The following is a 15,395-nucleotide window of genomic DNA, read 5'->3' as shown; positions in this document are numbered from 1 at the left end:
TATTTACTGCCCTCTATTGCTGTCTAGAGGGGTAGCCCTTAGATAAGCTATTTTAATGTAAACCCTAAATTTTGAAGTTTTAAGTGTAATTTTATTTATAACTATGATTGTAGTTACCATATTATTATACCATTTAAAGCTTATTTTAAAGTGTGTCCCTATGTGTCCACCCTTACATGTGTGTGCACACTCTCTCATGCACATTGACACACGTGCACGTATGCCCACATACACAAAATGAATAAATGGAATATCTATATTTTGGGTAGAAAAGCATCACTGAATATGTATAAATATCAATAAATTGAAGAAAACTTGCAGGAAGATGCTCTGCATGCTTCACATTCTGAAAGTCCAAGAGATTCTTTCAGAATGTGAAATGGACTATCACACTAAACATTTGTCTGACCATTTGACACAGTCTCATAATTCTACCAGTTGTTGAATTTCCTTCACCAGTCAACAGTTAACCCTAGATAATTCACCTTTTGAAGCTAATTTTCCTTGATTGACTTCTCTTAAAAGTTCTCTTCTTTAAAAAAATTCTCCCATGAAGAGGAAAAGTAATTCCTTTTTAAATTAACCAAAATTTTTCACAAACTTAATTGTTTTTCTCAAAGAGGAAAAATAAACTTTGTTTTTATTTTTAATACTGAAATAATGGATTATTGTTAAATAACCATATTGACAAAGTAGTTACCTAAATGGGTTTTGAGGATAAAAAATTGTATTAGAAATACATGTTGGTTGATGTCTTGAGTTTAACTGTATGTATAATAGCCATTAATCATCATCATAAGTATTTTATTTTCTGATTTTTCTTCTGAATACTCCTAAAAATTACTTAAGGCACATCTTCTAATATATGAATTAGTACAAAGGCACTTCAATAGATTATTTGGGGACTCGTACATAAATCTACCAGGATTACTAGAAATTTTTATTAATGAAATATTTATAAATGAAAAACTGTTCTGCTTCTGAATGTGTTGGACTTTACAGTTCATGACAAATTTTTACAAAAGTTTCACCCTACTGTAATTCACTCAGCATCTCCCTGTCCACCACCATCTGCACTTTCTACTTTATTCCAGATGCTGCTCCTATGTAGGTCGGCGTGGAAATGGACCTCAGGCGATCTCTATTGGAAAGAACTGTGATAAATTTGGAATTGTTGTTCATGAACTGGGCCATGTGATAGGCTTTTGGCATGAACACACACGACCAGATCGAGATAATCATGTAACTATCATAAGAGAAAACATCCAGCCAGGTGAGAGGCTTCAGAATGTTTTGGGTTTAAGGATGACTAAATATCTTTTAAATGTATTGTACTATTTATCATTTAATTTCTTAAAAAATGTGAACTGATTTTGTTGATATTATAGATCAACATTTTGCTTGATTTAAAAATAGCTGCTATGTTGTTAATTTTTTCCTGCAGATCAAATGATCTTATGCATTTTTCAAGCTTGCTTTTTTCCTTCAGATTTAGCTATTTTATATCCAAACTTCAGTGCTTTCCAAGAATGGGTATAGGCGATTAAAACATAAATTAATATTAATAAATTTTTAAAAGTATTTTCTATACTTAATTCTATAATTTATGTTGTTGGCATTTAAAAAGGGTCCAGGGTTTGCCACAAAATGTGCTGCTACCATACAAATCTATATTATACCAGGGATAATTTCTGGAGAAAATTCCAGGGAAGTGAGTCATTTCCAGGATAGTCCAAATATTTTCTTGAGATTTCCCCTTAACTACACTAAAGACAAATTCTTAAGAATGTTTTCAATAGTTTCAGTAGTTCAATAGTTAATATATAGTTAAAATTTAATTTTCTCCAGCAATTGATGTGAGATAATCACCTCATTTAGCTTTTCATTTGTTTTACCTTTCATAATTCATAAAGATAAGTACATTTCAATTGCCAGAAGAAAAATCCTGTTGTTTAGAATTGTCTTAGAAAGTTGTGTGTGTTTCAAGCAGAAGCAAAGCAGAAATGTGTCCTTATTTCCTTATTCATGGACAGTTTTAAGTTACAAACATTTAATTCCTTAGAATTTCCTGTGATTAACAGCATTGCTCTATTTATTTGTTCATAGCATATTTGCTGCCAGTTATTTATTGAGGCACTATTAGATGTTGGAGATACTTCATGAAAATTACAGAGCTTAGTGTATGTATATCCATGTATACCAACAATTGCAAGCGAGTGAGAATAGTGTTATATGGAGAACACAATCCAGTCCAAACAAGGTGTGACAAAATGTCCCTTGCGAGTAAAGGGAGATGTCACAAAGCAACTGAAATTTAGAAGTAAAGGGGTTCTAAGTGCCCAGAAGAGTGATGGAATTTCTAACTGGAAGAAAAAAAAAAAGCATCATGATCAGAGCTACAATTACAGATAATTGAATCATTTTTATTTGCCCAAATGGCTGCATGGTAAGTTACAAATGAGAGACTAGTTGGTAATTACCAAGGGAGATTAGATCATAGGGATTTTCTATCTGAAGCTAAGACATTTAGATTTTATCCTCTAGCTACTGGAGAATAATCAAAGGATTGAGAGCAGAGCAAATTCAGATTTAAAAAAAAGAATTATTGGAGCTGGGGGAAGATGACGGAAGAGTAGGACGCAGAGATCACCTTCCTCCCCACAGATACACCAGAAATACATCTACACGTGGAACAACTCCTACAGAACACCTACTGAACGCTGACAGAAGACCTCAGACCCCCCAAAAGGCAAGAAACTCTCCACGTACCTGGGTAGGGCAAAAGAAACAAGAATAAACAGAGACAAAAGGATAGGGACGGGACCTGCACCAGTGGGAGAGAGCCGTGAAGGAGGAAAGGTTTCCACACACTAGGAAGCCCCTTCGCGGGCAGACTGCGGGTGGTGGAGGGGGAAAGCTTCGGAGTAGCAGAGGAGAGCACAGCCACAGGGGTGCGGAGGGCAAAGCGGAGAGATTCCTGCACAGAGGATCAGCGCCGACTGGCAATGACCAGCCCGAGAGGCTTGTCTGCTCGGCCGCCGGGGTGGGCGGGGCTGGGAGCTGAGGCTCAGGTTTCGGGTTTCAGTCGCAGCGCAGGGAGAGGACTGGGGCTGGCGGCGGGAAGATAACCTGAAGGGGTTAGTGCACCACGGCTAGCCGGGAGGGAGTCCGGGAAAAAGTCTGGAGCTGCCGAAGAGGCAAGAGACTTTTTCTTCCCTCTTTGTTTCCTGGTGCGCGAGGAGAGGGGATTAAGAGCAATGCTTAAAGGAGCTCCAGAGATGGGCGCGAGCCGCGGCTAAAAGCGTGGACCCCAGAGACAGGCGAGGGACACTGGGGCTGCTGCTGCCGCATCCAAGAGGCCTGTGTGCGAGCGCAGGTCACTGTCCACAACCCCTTTCCGGGGAGCCTGTGCAGCCCGCCACTGCCGGGGTCCCGGGATTCAGGGATGGCTTCCCCAGGAGAGTGCACGGCGCGCCTCGTGCTGGTGCAACGTCACGCCGGCCTCTGCCACCGCAGGCTTGCCCTGCACTCAGTACCCCTCCCTCCCCCCGGCCTGAGTGAGCCAGAGCCCCCAAAGCAGCTGTTCTTTTAACCCCATCCTGTCTGAGCAAAGAACAGATGCCCTCTGGCGACCTACACGCAGAGGCGGGGCCAAATCCAAAGCTGAGACCCGGGAGCTGTGAGAATAAAGAAGAGAAAGGGAAATCTCTCCCAGCAGCTTCAGAAGAAGCAGATTAAAGCTCCACAATCAACTTGATGTACCCTGCATCTGTGGAATACATGAATAGACAACGAATCATCCCAAATTGAAGAGGTGGACATTGAGAACAAGATTTATGATTTTTTCCCCTTGTTCTCTTTTTGTGAAAGTGTAAGGATATGCTTCTGTGTGAGATTTTGCCTGTATAGCTGTGCTACCACCATTTGTCCCAGGGTTCTATCTGTCCGTTTTTGTTTTGTTTTGTTTTGTTTTCAATATTTTTTTTTTTTTTTTTTTTTTTTTTTTTTTTGCGGTACGCGGGCTTCTCACTGTTGTGGCCTCTCCCGTTGCGAAGCACAGGCTCCGGATGCGCAGGCTCAGCAGCCATGGCTCACGGGCCCAGCCGCTCCGTGGCATGTGGGATCTTCCCAGACTGGGGCACGAACCCGTGTCCCCTGCATCGGCAGGCGGACTCTCAACCACTGCGCCACCAGGGAAGCCCCTGTTTTCAATATTTTTAATAATTACTTTTTTATTTTAATAATGTTATTATATTTTATCATACTTTATTCTATTTTACTTTATCTTCTCTTTCTCTTTTTCCTACCTTCCCTGCTTCCTCCCTCCCTCCCCCCTCCTTTCTTTTTTTCTTCTACTAATTCTTTCTTTCTACTTTTTCTCCCTTTTATTCTGAGCTGAGTGGATAAAAGGCTCTTGGTGCTCCAGCCAGGGGTCAGTGCTGTGCCTCTGAGGTGGGAGAGCCAACTTCAGGACACTGGTCCACAAGAGACCTCCCAGCTCCACATAATATCAAACAGCAAAAATCTCCCAGAGATCTCCATCTCAACACCAGCACCCAGCTTCACTCAATGACCAGCAAGCTACAGTGCTGGCCACCCTATGCCAAGCAACTAGCAAGGCAGGAACACAACCACACCCATTAGCAGAGACAATGCCTAAAAACATAATAAGGCCACAGACACCCCAAAACACACCACCAGGCGTGGACCTGTCCACCAGAAAGACAAGATCGAGCTGCATCCACCAGAACACAGGAACTAGTCCACTCCATCAGGAAGCCTACACAACCCACTGAAACAACCTTAGCCACTTGGGACAGACACAAAAACAACGGGAACTACGAACCTGCAGCCTGCAAAAAGGAGACCCAAACACAGTAAGATAAGCAAAATGAGAAGACAGAAAAACACACAGCAGGTGAAGGAGCAAGATAAAAACCCACCAGACCTAACAAATGAAGAGGAAATAGGCAGTCTACCTGAAAAAGAATTCAGAATAATGAGGGTAAAGAAGATCCAAACTCTTGGAAATAGAATAGACAAAATGCAAGAAACAGTTAACAAGGACTTAGAAGAACTAAAGATGAATCAAGCAATGATTAAAAACACAATAAATGAAATGAAAAATAGTCTAGATGGGATCAATAGCAGAATAACAGAGGCAGAAGAACAGATAAGTGAGGTGGAAGATAAAATAGTGGAAATAACTGCTGAAGAGCAGAATAAAGAAAAAAGAATGAAAAGAACTGAGGACAGTCTCAGAGACCTCTGGGACAACATTAAACGCACCAACATTCGAATTATAGGGGTACCAGAAGAAGAAGAGAAAAATAAAGGGACTGAGAAAATATTTGAAGAGATTATAGTTGAAAACTTCCCTAATATGGGAAAGGAAATAGTTAATCAAGTCCAGGAGGCACAGAGAGTCCCATACAGAATAAATCCAAGGAGAAATACACCAAGACACATATTAATCAAACTGTCAAAAATTAAACACAAAGAAAACATATTAAAAGCAACAAGGGAAAAACAACAAATGACACACAAGGGAATCCCCATCAGGATAACAGCTGATCTCTCAGCAGAAACTCTACAAGCCAGAAGGGAATGGCAGGACATATGTAAAGTGATGAAGGAGAAAAACCTGCAACCAAGATTACTCTACCCAGCAAGGATTTCATTCAGATTTGATGGAGAAATTAAAACGTTTACAGACAAGAAAAAACTGAGAGAGTTCAGCACCACCAAGCCAGCTTTACAACAAATACTAAAGGAACTTCTCTAGGCAAGAAACACAACAGAAGGAAAATACCTACAATAACGAACCCAAAACAGTTAAGGAAATGGGAAAAGGAACATACATATCGATAATTACCTTAAATGTAAATGGACTAAATGCTCCCACCAAAAGACACAGATTGGCTGAATGGATACAAAAACAAGACCCATATATATGCTGTATACAAGAGACCCACTACAGACCTAGAGACACATACAGACTGAAAGTAAGGGGATCGAAAAAGATATTCCATGCAAATGGAAACCAAAAGAAAGCTGGAGTAGCAATTCTCATATCAGACAAAATAGACTTTAAAATAAAGACTACTAGAAGAGACAAAGAAGGACACTACATAATGATCAAGGGATCGATCCAAGAAGAAGATATAACAATTGTAAATATTTATGCACCCAACATAGGAGCACCTCAATATATAAGGCAAATACTAACAGCCATAAAAGGGGAAATTGACAGTAACAAGTTCATAGCAGGGGACTTTAACACCCCACTATCACCAATGGACAGATCATCCAAAATGAAAATAAATAAGGAAACAAGCTTTAAATGATACATTAAACAAGATGTACTTAATGGATATTTATAGGACATTCCATCCAAAAACAACAGAATACACATTTTTCTCAAGTGCTCATGGAACATGCTCCAAGATAGATCATACTTTGGGTCATAAATCAAGCCTTGGTAAATTTAAGAAAATTGAAATTGTATCAAGTATCTTTTCCGACCACAATGCTATGAGACTAGACATGAATTACAGGAAAAGATCTGTAAAAAATACAAACACATGGAGGCTAAACAATACACTACTTAATAACCAAGTGATCACTGAAGAAATCAAAGAGGAAATAAAAAAATACCTAGAAACAAATGACAATGGAGACACGACGACCCAAAACCTATGGGACACAGCAAAAGCAGTTCTAAGGGGGAAGTTTATAGCAATACAATCCCACCATAAGAAACAGAAAACGTCTCAAAAAAAACATGACCCTGCATCTAAAGCAATTAGAGAAAGAAGAACAAAAATCCCACAAAGTTAGCAGAAGGGAAGAAATCATAAAGATCAGATCAGAAATAAATGAAAAAGAAATGAAGGAAACGATAGCAAAGATGAATAAATGTAAAAGCTGGTTCTTTGAGAAGATAAACAAAATTGATAAACCATTAACCAGACTCATCAAGAAAAAAGGGAGAAGACTCAAATCAATAGAATTAGAAATGAAAAAGAAGTAACAACTGACATTGCAGAAATACAAAAGATCATGAGAGATTACTACAAGAAACTCTATGCCAATAAAATGGACAACCTGGAAGAAATGGACAAATTCGTAGAAATGCACAACCTGCCAAGAATGAATCAGGAAGAAAGAGAAAATATGAATAGACCAATCACAAGCACTGAAATTGAAACTGTGATTAAAAATCTTCCAACAAACAAAAGCCCAGGACCAGATGGATTCACAGGCAAATTCTATCAAACATTTAGAGAAGAGCTAACACCTATCCTTCTCAAACTCTTCCTAAATATAGCAGAGAGAGGAACACTCCCAAACTCATTTTATCAGGCCACCATCACCTTGATACCAAAACCAGGCAAGGATGTCACAAAGAAAGAAAACTACAGGCAAATATCACTGATGAACATAGATGCAAAAATCCTCAACTAAATACTAGCAAACAGAATCCAACAGCACATTAAAAGGATCATACACCATGATCAAGTGGGGTTTATTCGAGGAATGCAAGGATTCTTCAATATATGCAAATCAATCAACGTGATACACCATATTACCAAATTGAAGGAGAAAAACCATAAGATCATTTCAATAGATGCAGAGAAAGCTTTTGACACAATTCAACACCGATTTATGATAAATACCCTGCAGAAAGTAGGCATAGAGGGAACTTTCCTCAACATAATAAAGGCCATATATGACAAACCCACAGCCAGCGTCATCCTCAATGGTGAAAAAGTGAAACCATTTCCACTAAGATCAGGAACAAGACAAGGCTGCCCACTCTCACCACTCTTATTCAACATAGTATTGGATGTTTTAGCCACAGCAATCAGAGAAGAAAAGGAAATAAAAGGAATCCAAATTGGAAAAGACGTAAAGCTGTCAGTGTTTGCAGATGACATGATACTATACATAGAGAATTCTAAAGATGCTACCAGAAAACTACTAGAGCTAATCAATGAATGTGGTAAAGTAGCAGGATACAAAATTAATGCACAGAAATCTCTGGCATTCCTCTACACTAATGATGAAAACTCGGAAAGTGAAATCAAAAAAACACTCCCATTTACCATTGCAACAAAAAGAATAATATATCTAGGAATAAAACTACCCAAGGAGACAAAAGACCTGTATGCAGAAAATTATAAGACACCGATGAAAGAAATTAAAGATGATACAGATAGATGGAGAGATATACCATGTTCCTGGATTGGAAGAATCAACACTGTTGATGACTCTACTACACAAAGCAATCTACAGATTCAATGCAATCCCAATCAGACTACCACTGTCATTTTTCACAGAACTAGAATAAAAAATTTCAAAATTTGTTTGGAAACACAAAAGACCCCAAATAGCCAGAGCAATCTTGAGAACGAGAAACGGAGCTGGGGGAATCAGGCTCCCTGACTTCAGACTATACTACAAAGCTACACTAAACAAGACAGTGTTGTACTGGCACAAAACCAGAAAGATAGATCAATGGAACATGATAGAAAGCCCAGAGATAAACCCTCACACATATGGTCAACTTATCTTTGAAAAAGGAGGCAGCAATGTACAGTGGAGAAAGGACAGCCTCTTCAATAAGTGGTGCTGGGAAAACTGGACAGGTACATGTAAAAGTATGAGATTAGATCATTCCCTAACACCATACACAAAAATAAGTTCAAAATGGATTAAAGACCTAAATGTAAGGCCAGAAACTATCAAACTCTTAGAGGAAAACATAGGCAGAACACTCTATGACATAAATCACAGCAAGATCCTTTTGGACCCACCTTCTAGAGAAATGGAAATAAAAACAAAAATAAACAAATGGGACCTAATGAAAGTTCAAAGCTTTTGCACAGCAAAGGAAACCATAAACAAGACCAAAAGACAACCCTCAGAATGGGAGAAAATATTTGCAAATGAAGCAACTGACAAAGGATTAATCTCCAAAGTTTATAAGCAGCTCATGCAGCTCAATAGCAGAGAAACAAACAACCCTATCCAAAAATGGGCAGAAGACCTAAATAGACATTTCTCCAAAGAAGGCATACAGGCTGCCAACAAACACATGAAAGAATGCTCAACATCATTAATCATTAGAGAAATGCAAATCAAAACTACAATGAGATATCTTCTCACACTGGTCAGAATGGCCATCATCAAAAAATCTAGAAACAATAAATGCTGGAGAAGGTGTGGAAAAAAGGGAACACTCTTGCACTGCTGGTGGGAATGTGAATTGGTACAGCCACTATGGAGAACAGTATGGAGGTTCCTTAAAAAACTAAAAATAGAACTACCATATGACCCATCAATCCCACTACTAGGTATATACCCTGAGAAAACCATAATTCAAAAAGAGACATGTACCAAAATGTTCATTGCAGCTCTATTCACAATAGCCCAGAGATGAAAACAACCTAAGTGTCCATCATCCGATGAATGGATAAAGAAGATGTGGCACATATATACAATGGACTATTACTCAGCCATAAGTAGAAACGAAATTGAGCTATTTGTAATGAGGTGGATATACCTAGAGTCTGTCATACAGAGTGAAGTAAGTCAGAAAGAGAAAGACAAATACCGTATGCTAACACATATATATAGAATTTAAGGGAAAAAAAAAAGTCATGAAGAACCTAGGGGTAAAACAGGAATAAAGACACAGACCTACTTGAGAATGGACTTGAGGATATGGGGAGGGGAAGGGTAAGCTGTGACAAAGCGAGAGAGAGGCATGGACATATATACACTACCAAACTTAAGGTAGATTGATAGTGGGTAGCAGCCGCATAGCACAGGGAGATCAGCTTGGTGCTTTGTGACCACCTGGAGGGGTGGGATAGGGAGTGTGGGAAGGAGGGAGTTGCAAGAGGGAAGGGATATGGGAACAGATGTATATGTATGACTGATTCGCTTTGTTATAAAGCAGAAACTAATAAAAAATATATTTACTTAAAAAAAATTCTTTCAGCTGTAGGGATTATTAACTGAGAATGGGGATATTGGGGTGGGCAGGATGAACGTGACATCAGGGAAACCTATTAGAAATGTAAATAAATCGTTTATAAGAGATGACTAAGTCCTCAGTTAGGGTGGTGTAGGCCAAGAAGAAGGAGAGGAATAATCTTTCAAAAATATTTTAAGAGGAACATCATGTGAAAGCAAATCTTCAAGATTTTATTTTTAGGCAACAGGATGAATGGTGGCACCTTCAAATTAACTAAGAAATATGGATAAAGAAACATATTTTTAAGAGGAAGAAAGACAAATAATTTCGTTTAGCATATCCTTGAGTTTGAGAAGCCTTTAAATAGTCCAAGTGGAGATATTTAGTAGACAAAGGAAAGGTGAGTTTAGACTTTAAGATATCTAGAGATAGAAATTTGTTAGTTGATTTGACTGTCTAGGAAAATGTTGTAGGAAGAAGAAAATAAGATTGTGGGTAGAATATGGAGAACACCAATATTAAGCAACATTTTGTAGAATATCTCTCAAAAGATTAAGAAAGTTTGGTCTAAGAAGTAGGAGAAAAATCAATGAATGTGATGTTACAGGGAAGAGATCACTTCAAGAATAAATAAGTAATCTGTAGTGTTGAAAGAGAAGTAAATAACATCTATACTCCCAATATAGAAGACTAATTCCTGACCCGGTATCAAGGTTCATTTTATACTTTATATCATTGGGAGACAAAGAGAAAATAATATTTCTGAAAATTCCTCCAACTACCAACTAAATGAAAAGTTTTCTATCAACCACAGTTACTGTTTCCTCTATTATGTGGACAAAATAACTTATAAAGGAAGTATCTTCCAAGAATGATTCTTGCTCTTAAATATAGGACTCTGGTTCAACATAAATTTATGTAGCTAAAACAAGCTGAAATGTATAAATAGTATGTAAATGTATAATACTTAACACAGTGCTAAACAATTTATGGCTTTTCATATTTTTGAGTCAATATGACTCATAATGTTGACTTATATTTTGAGTCAACATTCAATCTAATAGAAAACAACAATTTATTACATGAGATGTCCTGAGTATTTGGAACTCCATGCACATTTTGTCATACCTTGTTTGGATTCAATGATATTCTCAACATATGATTATTCCCACTTTTCTCACTCACTTGCAATCATTTGTATGTATGGAGAGTTGGCCCTCCATATTCATAGGGTTTTGCATCCATGGATTCAACCAACCTTTGAATCGAAATTTCTTATTCATTGTACTAAACCATTTTATATAAGGGACTTAAACATCCACAGATTTTGGTATCCAAGGGCTTCCTGGAACCAGTCCCCTGCAGATACTGAAGGCTGACTGTACCATAGCAAGGTAATTCTAGTATGAAAAATTCATATTGGAGAATAATCTTCAGCAAATTTGTGACTTACTTTGGCTCAGAAATTTTAGATCAAGTGTTATTCTAGGGCAACGTCTAATAAGTGTGGACTTTAGCTGCATTTATATGCAAAATTAGTGACTATGATAGGAGCCAATTTGGTACAAAGATTGGATTACTTTAATCCACTTTAGAACATGCCTTCAAGAAGGAGGTTGTTATTTTTTTAAAAATTGTTTAGGGTGAGTTCCACTTGTGCTCTCTATCTCTGATCCTCTTCTCTTCTGTTATGAAATGTCTGCTTTTCTTTATTTGGACCAAGTATGGCTGTGTTCTTTTTAACTAGCACAAAACACTATGTCACATACATGGTAACTGCTCAGTTATATACATCAAAATGTATTACTGAAGTTGCTTCATGTTCCACTTTCAGAAATTTCTACGAAACATCTTGCTTTAATTAGAGAGTATACTCAAATATTGCGCTTGAAATTTGATATCTCCAGTGGCTTATAGATTAATATTAAAAAATCAGCCCCACAGCTTTACAAAAATCTCACCTTATAGTTGGTTGTACTAAAATATACTTACCATGTTTCATGAAGAAGAGAGTTTTTAACAGTTACTTCTATCAAAGGTTGAAGATAATGCAGGGTATTTCCCGAGAGTAGATGTAATACAGACAGACAAACCAGAGATTTGTGGAACATGTATTTCACTATATGGTGTGCTTAGTTCATTGAAAACTATGTATTGTGTGAATTCATTGTAAGGTGGACTGAAACACTTTACTCTGGGACTTGGGTTCTGTAACTTCAGGCTGATTGTTTTATCTTTAATGCTCGTGAGTATATCAGACTTCCTTATCACATGTAGGAAAGATATTATGCTCTGTGGCATCACTCAGTTTTTTTATTGCCTTTTGGGAAATTTTTAATGTAATATTTTTATATTCAGCTGTAATACGGTAGTTGGAATAAAATTAAAATAATTACATAATTGTTGTACAATAATAGTTCTTTTTTGAACTCCAGCCTTGAATTTGGAAGCCTAATAACTCAACTTTACACTTTGATGTTTCAAAATAAGCTATAAAAGCAGCCATATTTGGCTGCTAAAATTGTGAAAAATGAATCACTGAAACCTTAACTCTGGGGAAATACTCTGCCTCTGGAACCACTGATGTAGATCTACACATTTAACACTATGTTATTTTCAAATTTCAAGAAATAATATTACAATACAGATACAAACAGGCAGTTGAGAAGTCTATTAACATGAAGATGTCCAGAAGGTAAAATAGCAGTCGTGAAAAGTAAAAAATGAAAAAGTAAGTTCCGAATCACATTCTCTTGACCAAAAAAACCCTCCAAGTAGAGCCTCCTTTTCATCAAAGAGAATCTTGTTTCAGCTGCTCTGGTTTTATCTTTAGTGACAAAGTCACATAGCAAACGCCTGCAATGTTCTGTGTACATACAAGTATAGTTTTTATATTTTTCCCAGTGTTTCATAGAATCTAACACAAATAGGAAGGTTTTTTTTTTTGATCTTGGCAAATATAGTCATAAGAGAAAGGTGGGAAACATTAAGTAAAAATGTAACTTTTTATAATCACAATTTGTTAAAAAAAAAAAACAGTAGTTTTAAAGAAATAAATATTTAGAGAAGGTGAAAGAGTATACAAAGAAAACAAATCCAAAGTATGCTTTTGGTAATCTACCTTTTTGCCAAAATTAACTTATTAATGAAATTCAATATTACTCTTTCAGGAAGATATTCAAGTGCAAGCAGTGGCACTGGATGTACCATTTTGCGAGTACCTGGGTGTTAGTGTGTAAATACAACATCATGAAGATCAGCGATCAGCATTTGGTAGAGAGCAGATAGAGGCAGGAAGGGCTCTTCTGTTCTCTTTTCTGTCTGTTAAGAGGCTTCTGAAATGCTTTCTGTGCCTAATTCTTAGGTCAAGAGTACAATTTTCTGAAGATGGAGCCTGGAGAAGTGAACTCGCTTGGAGAAAGATATGATTTTGACAGTATCATGCACTATGCCAGGAACACCTTCTCAAGGTTGGAGTCTCAGGTTATACCTTTTGACATTTAATTCCTTTCCTCTATGTGGCTCCTCACAAAACTAGGCTTAAAATTAGAACTAGAACCACTTTGAAATATTGCTGTTATAAATATATTTGATTGGGTTTTGTAGCCAACAAGAGACATTTGAGATTTTAAAAACACATTTTCACGTTTCCTATCAAATAAATAGATTCTAAGTAAAAATTAAAATTGTTTGAATTATTTGATATTCTTAAATCTTAAAAAGTTCAAATAAAATGATTACCAAACCAATCAGCATGTTAAATTGGCAAAGCACTATTAATGGAAATTAGGCATTTCAAGTCAAATAGCGAGCTCAGTTGCTGAGTTGGAATGTTATACCCTCCATGTGACTTGTGTTTTTATTCTGTGTTTTCTGTTGCTCAAGTACTAATTTCACTTGAAAAATGCTATAGTAAAATAATTCTCAGAGAACATTTTAGGAAGATATTTTACTTCACATACTTTCCAGTTATTAACCTTAAAATTATTTCATTAGTGACTGAATGCTAATTTTTAAGAGTGTAATAAATTTGGGTTTTGATCTATTTCGCTCTAAACAAGATGTCCTCGAGGCAATGGTTTCCAGGTAAGGAATCTGAAACTGTTAAAACCGTTGAAGTCATATCTTTTTCCCATTTTATACCCATTTTACACTCATGTCCATTCCACTCATTCTTTTCTGATCACCAGGCCCATTTCACAATTCATTAATATCTATGTTTAAAGGCAGGGTCAGGAAGAAGACAGTAAATTCAAGTTAATTCCCTGTTTTTAAAAAAAAATTTGTGGTAATAAGTAGAGAAGGGTGTAAACAAACTCTTAATACTTGGATAAATATTTAAATTATGCATTTTTATGACCAAACTTTATTATTAACATAATTGAGTGTTAATTGTGTTTTAAAAATCATTATATTCTGAAGTATATATTTATTCAAATATAATAACTACGCAAATACTTATTGTTTTTTGAATTGAATTGAAGTGTTAGTAGAAATACATCCATAAACTTGGCCTGAAATTAATCTTAAAGAATTATAAAGCTTTGTTTTCATGCTTGGAATTGAGTTTTCTTTAGAAACATGTGAAAAATGAGGATTTGGGTACCAGTTTAGCCAAAGTGCTTCTCTTATACTGTTGAGTTATATTAGTTAGAAATAAACTGAGCTTAGATTCTTTGGAATAGAGCAGGTACTGGAGAATGGGACAGGTAATTTATTCTTTCTGTCCCTGGTAGAAAATTAACCTATACCAAAGTTTGAAACATACATTTTCCCTTATCCTGTAATCCTTTTATGTCTTTAAATTGTTCCTTTTCCATAAACCACGAGGTTCTTGCAATTTATCACCCCCTACACCTAACTTTGGAGTTGCATGACAACTAGCCTTGAACTATTATTTTCTGTTATTGTTTCAAAATTTACCTGTTCACTTTTCCCAAATAAACTTATATTCCTATAGTGAAAGTAACTGTAACTACCTGTTAGAAGAATTGATCCAATTCACATTATTTTTTTGTTCTGAATATCATGAGAGGAAATGTTTCACACAGCTCTCAGCCACCACCTCCAAAGTATTTGAATTTTTTTATTATTGTGGTAAAAAAACCTCAATATCAAATTTACTGTATTATCTAATTTTAAATGTACAATTTAGTAGTATTAAGTACATTCACATTGTTGTGAAACAGATGTCCAGAAACTTTTCATCTTGAAAAACTGAAACCCTATATCCATTAAAAAACAAGTCTCCTCTCCCCCCCGCCCCACTGCCAGCCTCTGGACCACCTTTCCTCTTTCTGTGTCTATGAATTTGGCTACTTTAGATACCAAGTAGAAGCACACAATATTTGTCTTTTTTTGACTGGCTTATTTCACCTAGCATAAAATCCTTTAGGTTCATCTATGTTGT

At 36.7% G+C, this 15,395-nt stretch overlaps 1 protein-coding gene across 2 annotated transcripts in view; it reads left to right on the top strand.

The window, feature by feature from the left end:
• The window catches only part of TLL1 (tolloid like 1), a gene marked incomplete at both ends in the record, with an annotated part of 266,853 nt that overhangs the window by 122,692 nt on the left and 128,766 nt on the right, over nt 1-15,395 (top strand). For both annotated transcript variants that reach the window (XM_079702857.1, XM_079702856.1), the window contains 2 exons: nt 1,095-1,273; nt 13,350-13,455. In XM_079702857.1, coding sequence (XP_079558983.1) covers nt 1,095-1,273; nt 13,350-13,455 — 285 coding nt within the window. The remainder of the gene's footprint in view (nt 1-1,094; nt 1,274-13,349; nt 13,456-15,395) is intronic.

The sequence above is a fragment of the Hyperoodon ampullatus genome (genome assembly GCF_949752795.1).
Source record: "Hyperoodon ampullatus genome assembly, chromosome: 1".
NCBI classification, from domain to species: domain Eukaryota; kingdom Metazoa; phylum Chordata; class Mammalia; order Artiodactyla; family Ziphiidae; genus Hyperoodon; species Hyperoodon ampullatus.
This window is presented reverse-complemented; position numbering and strand designations above follow the sequence as displayed.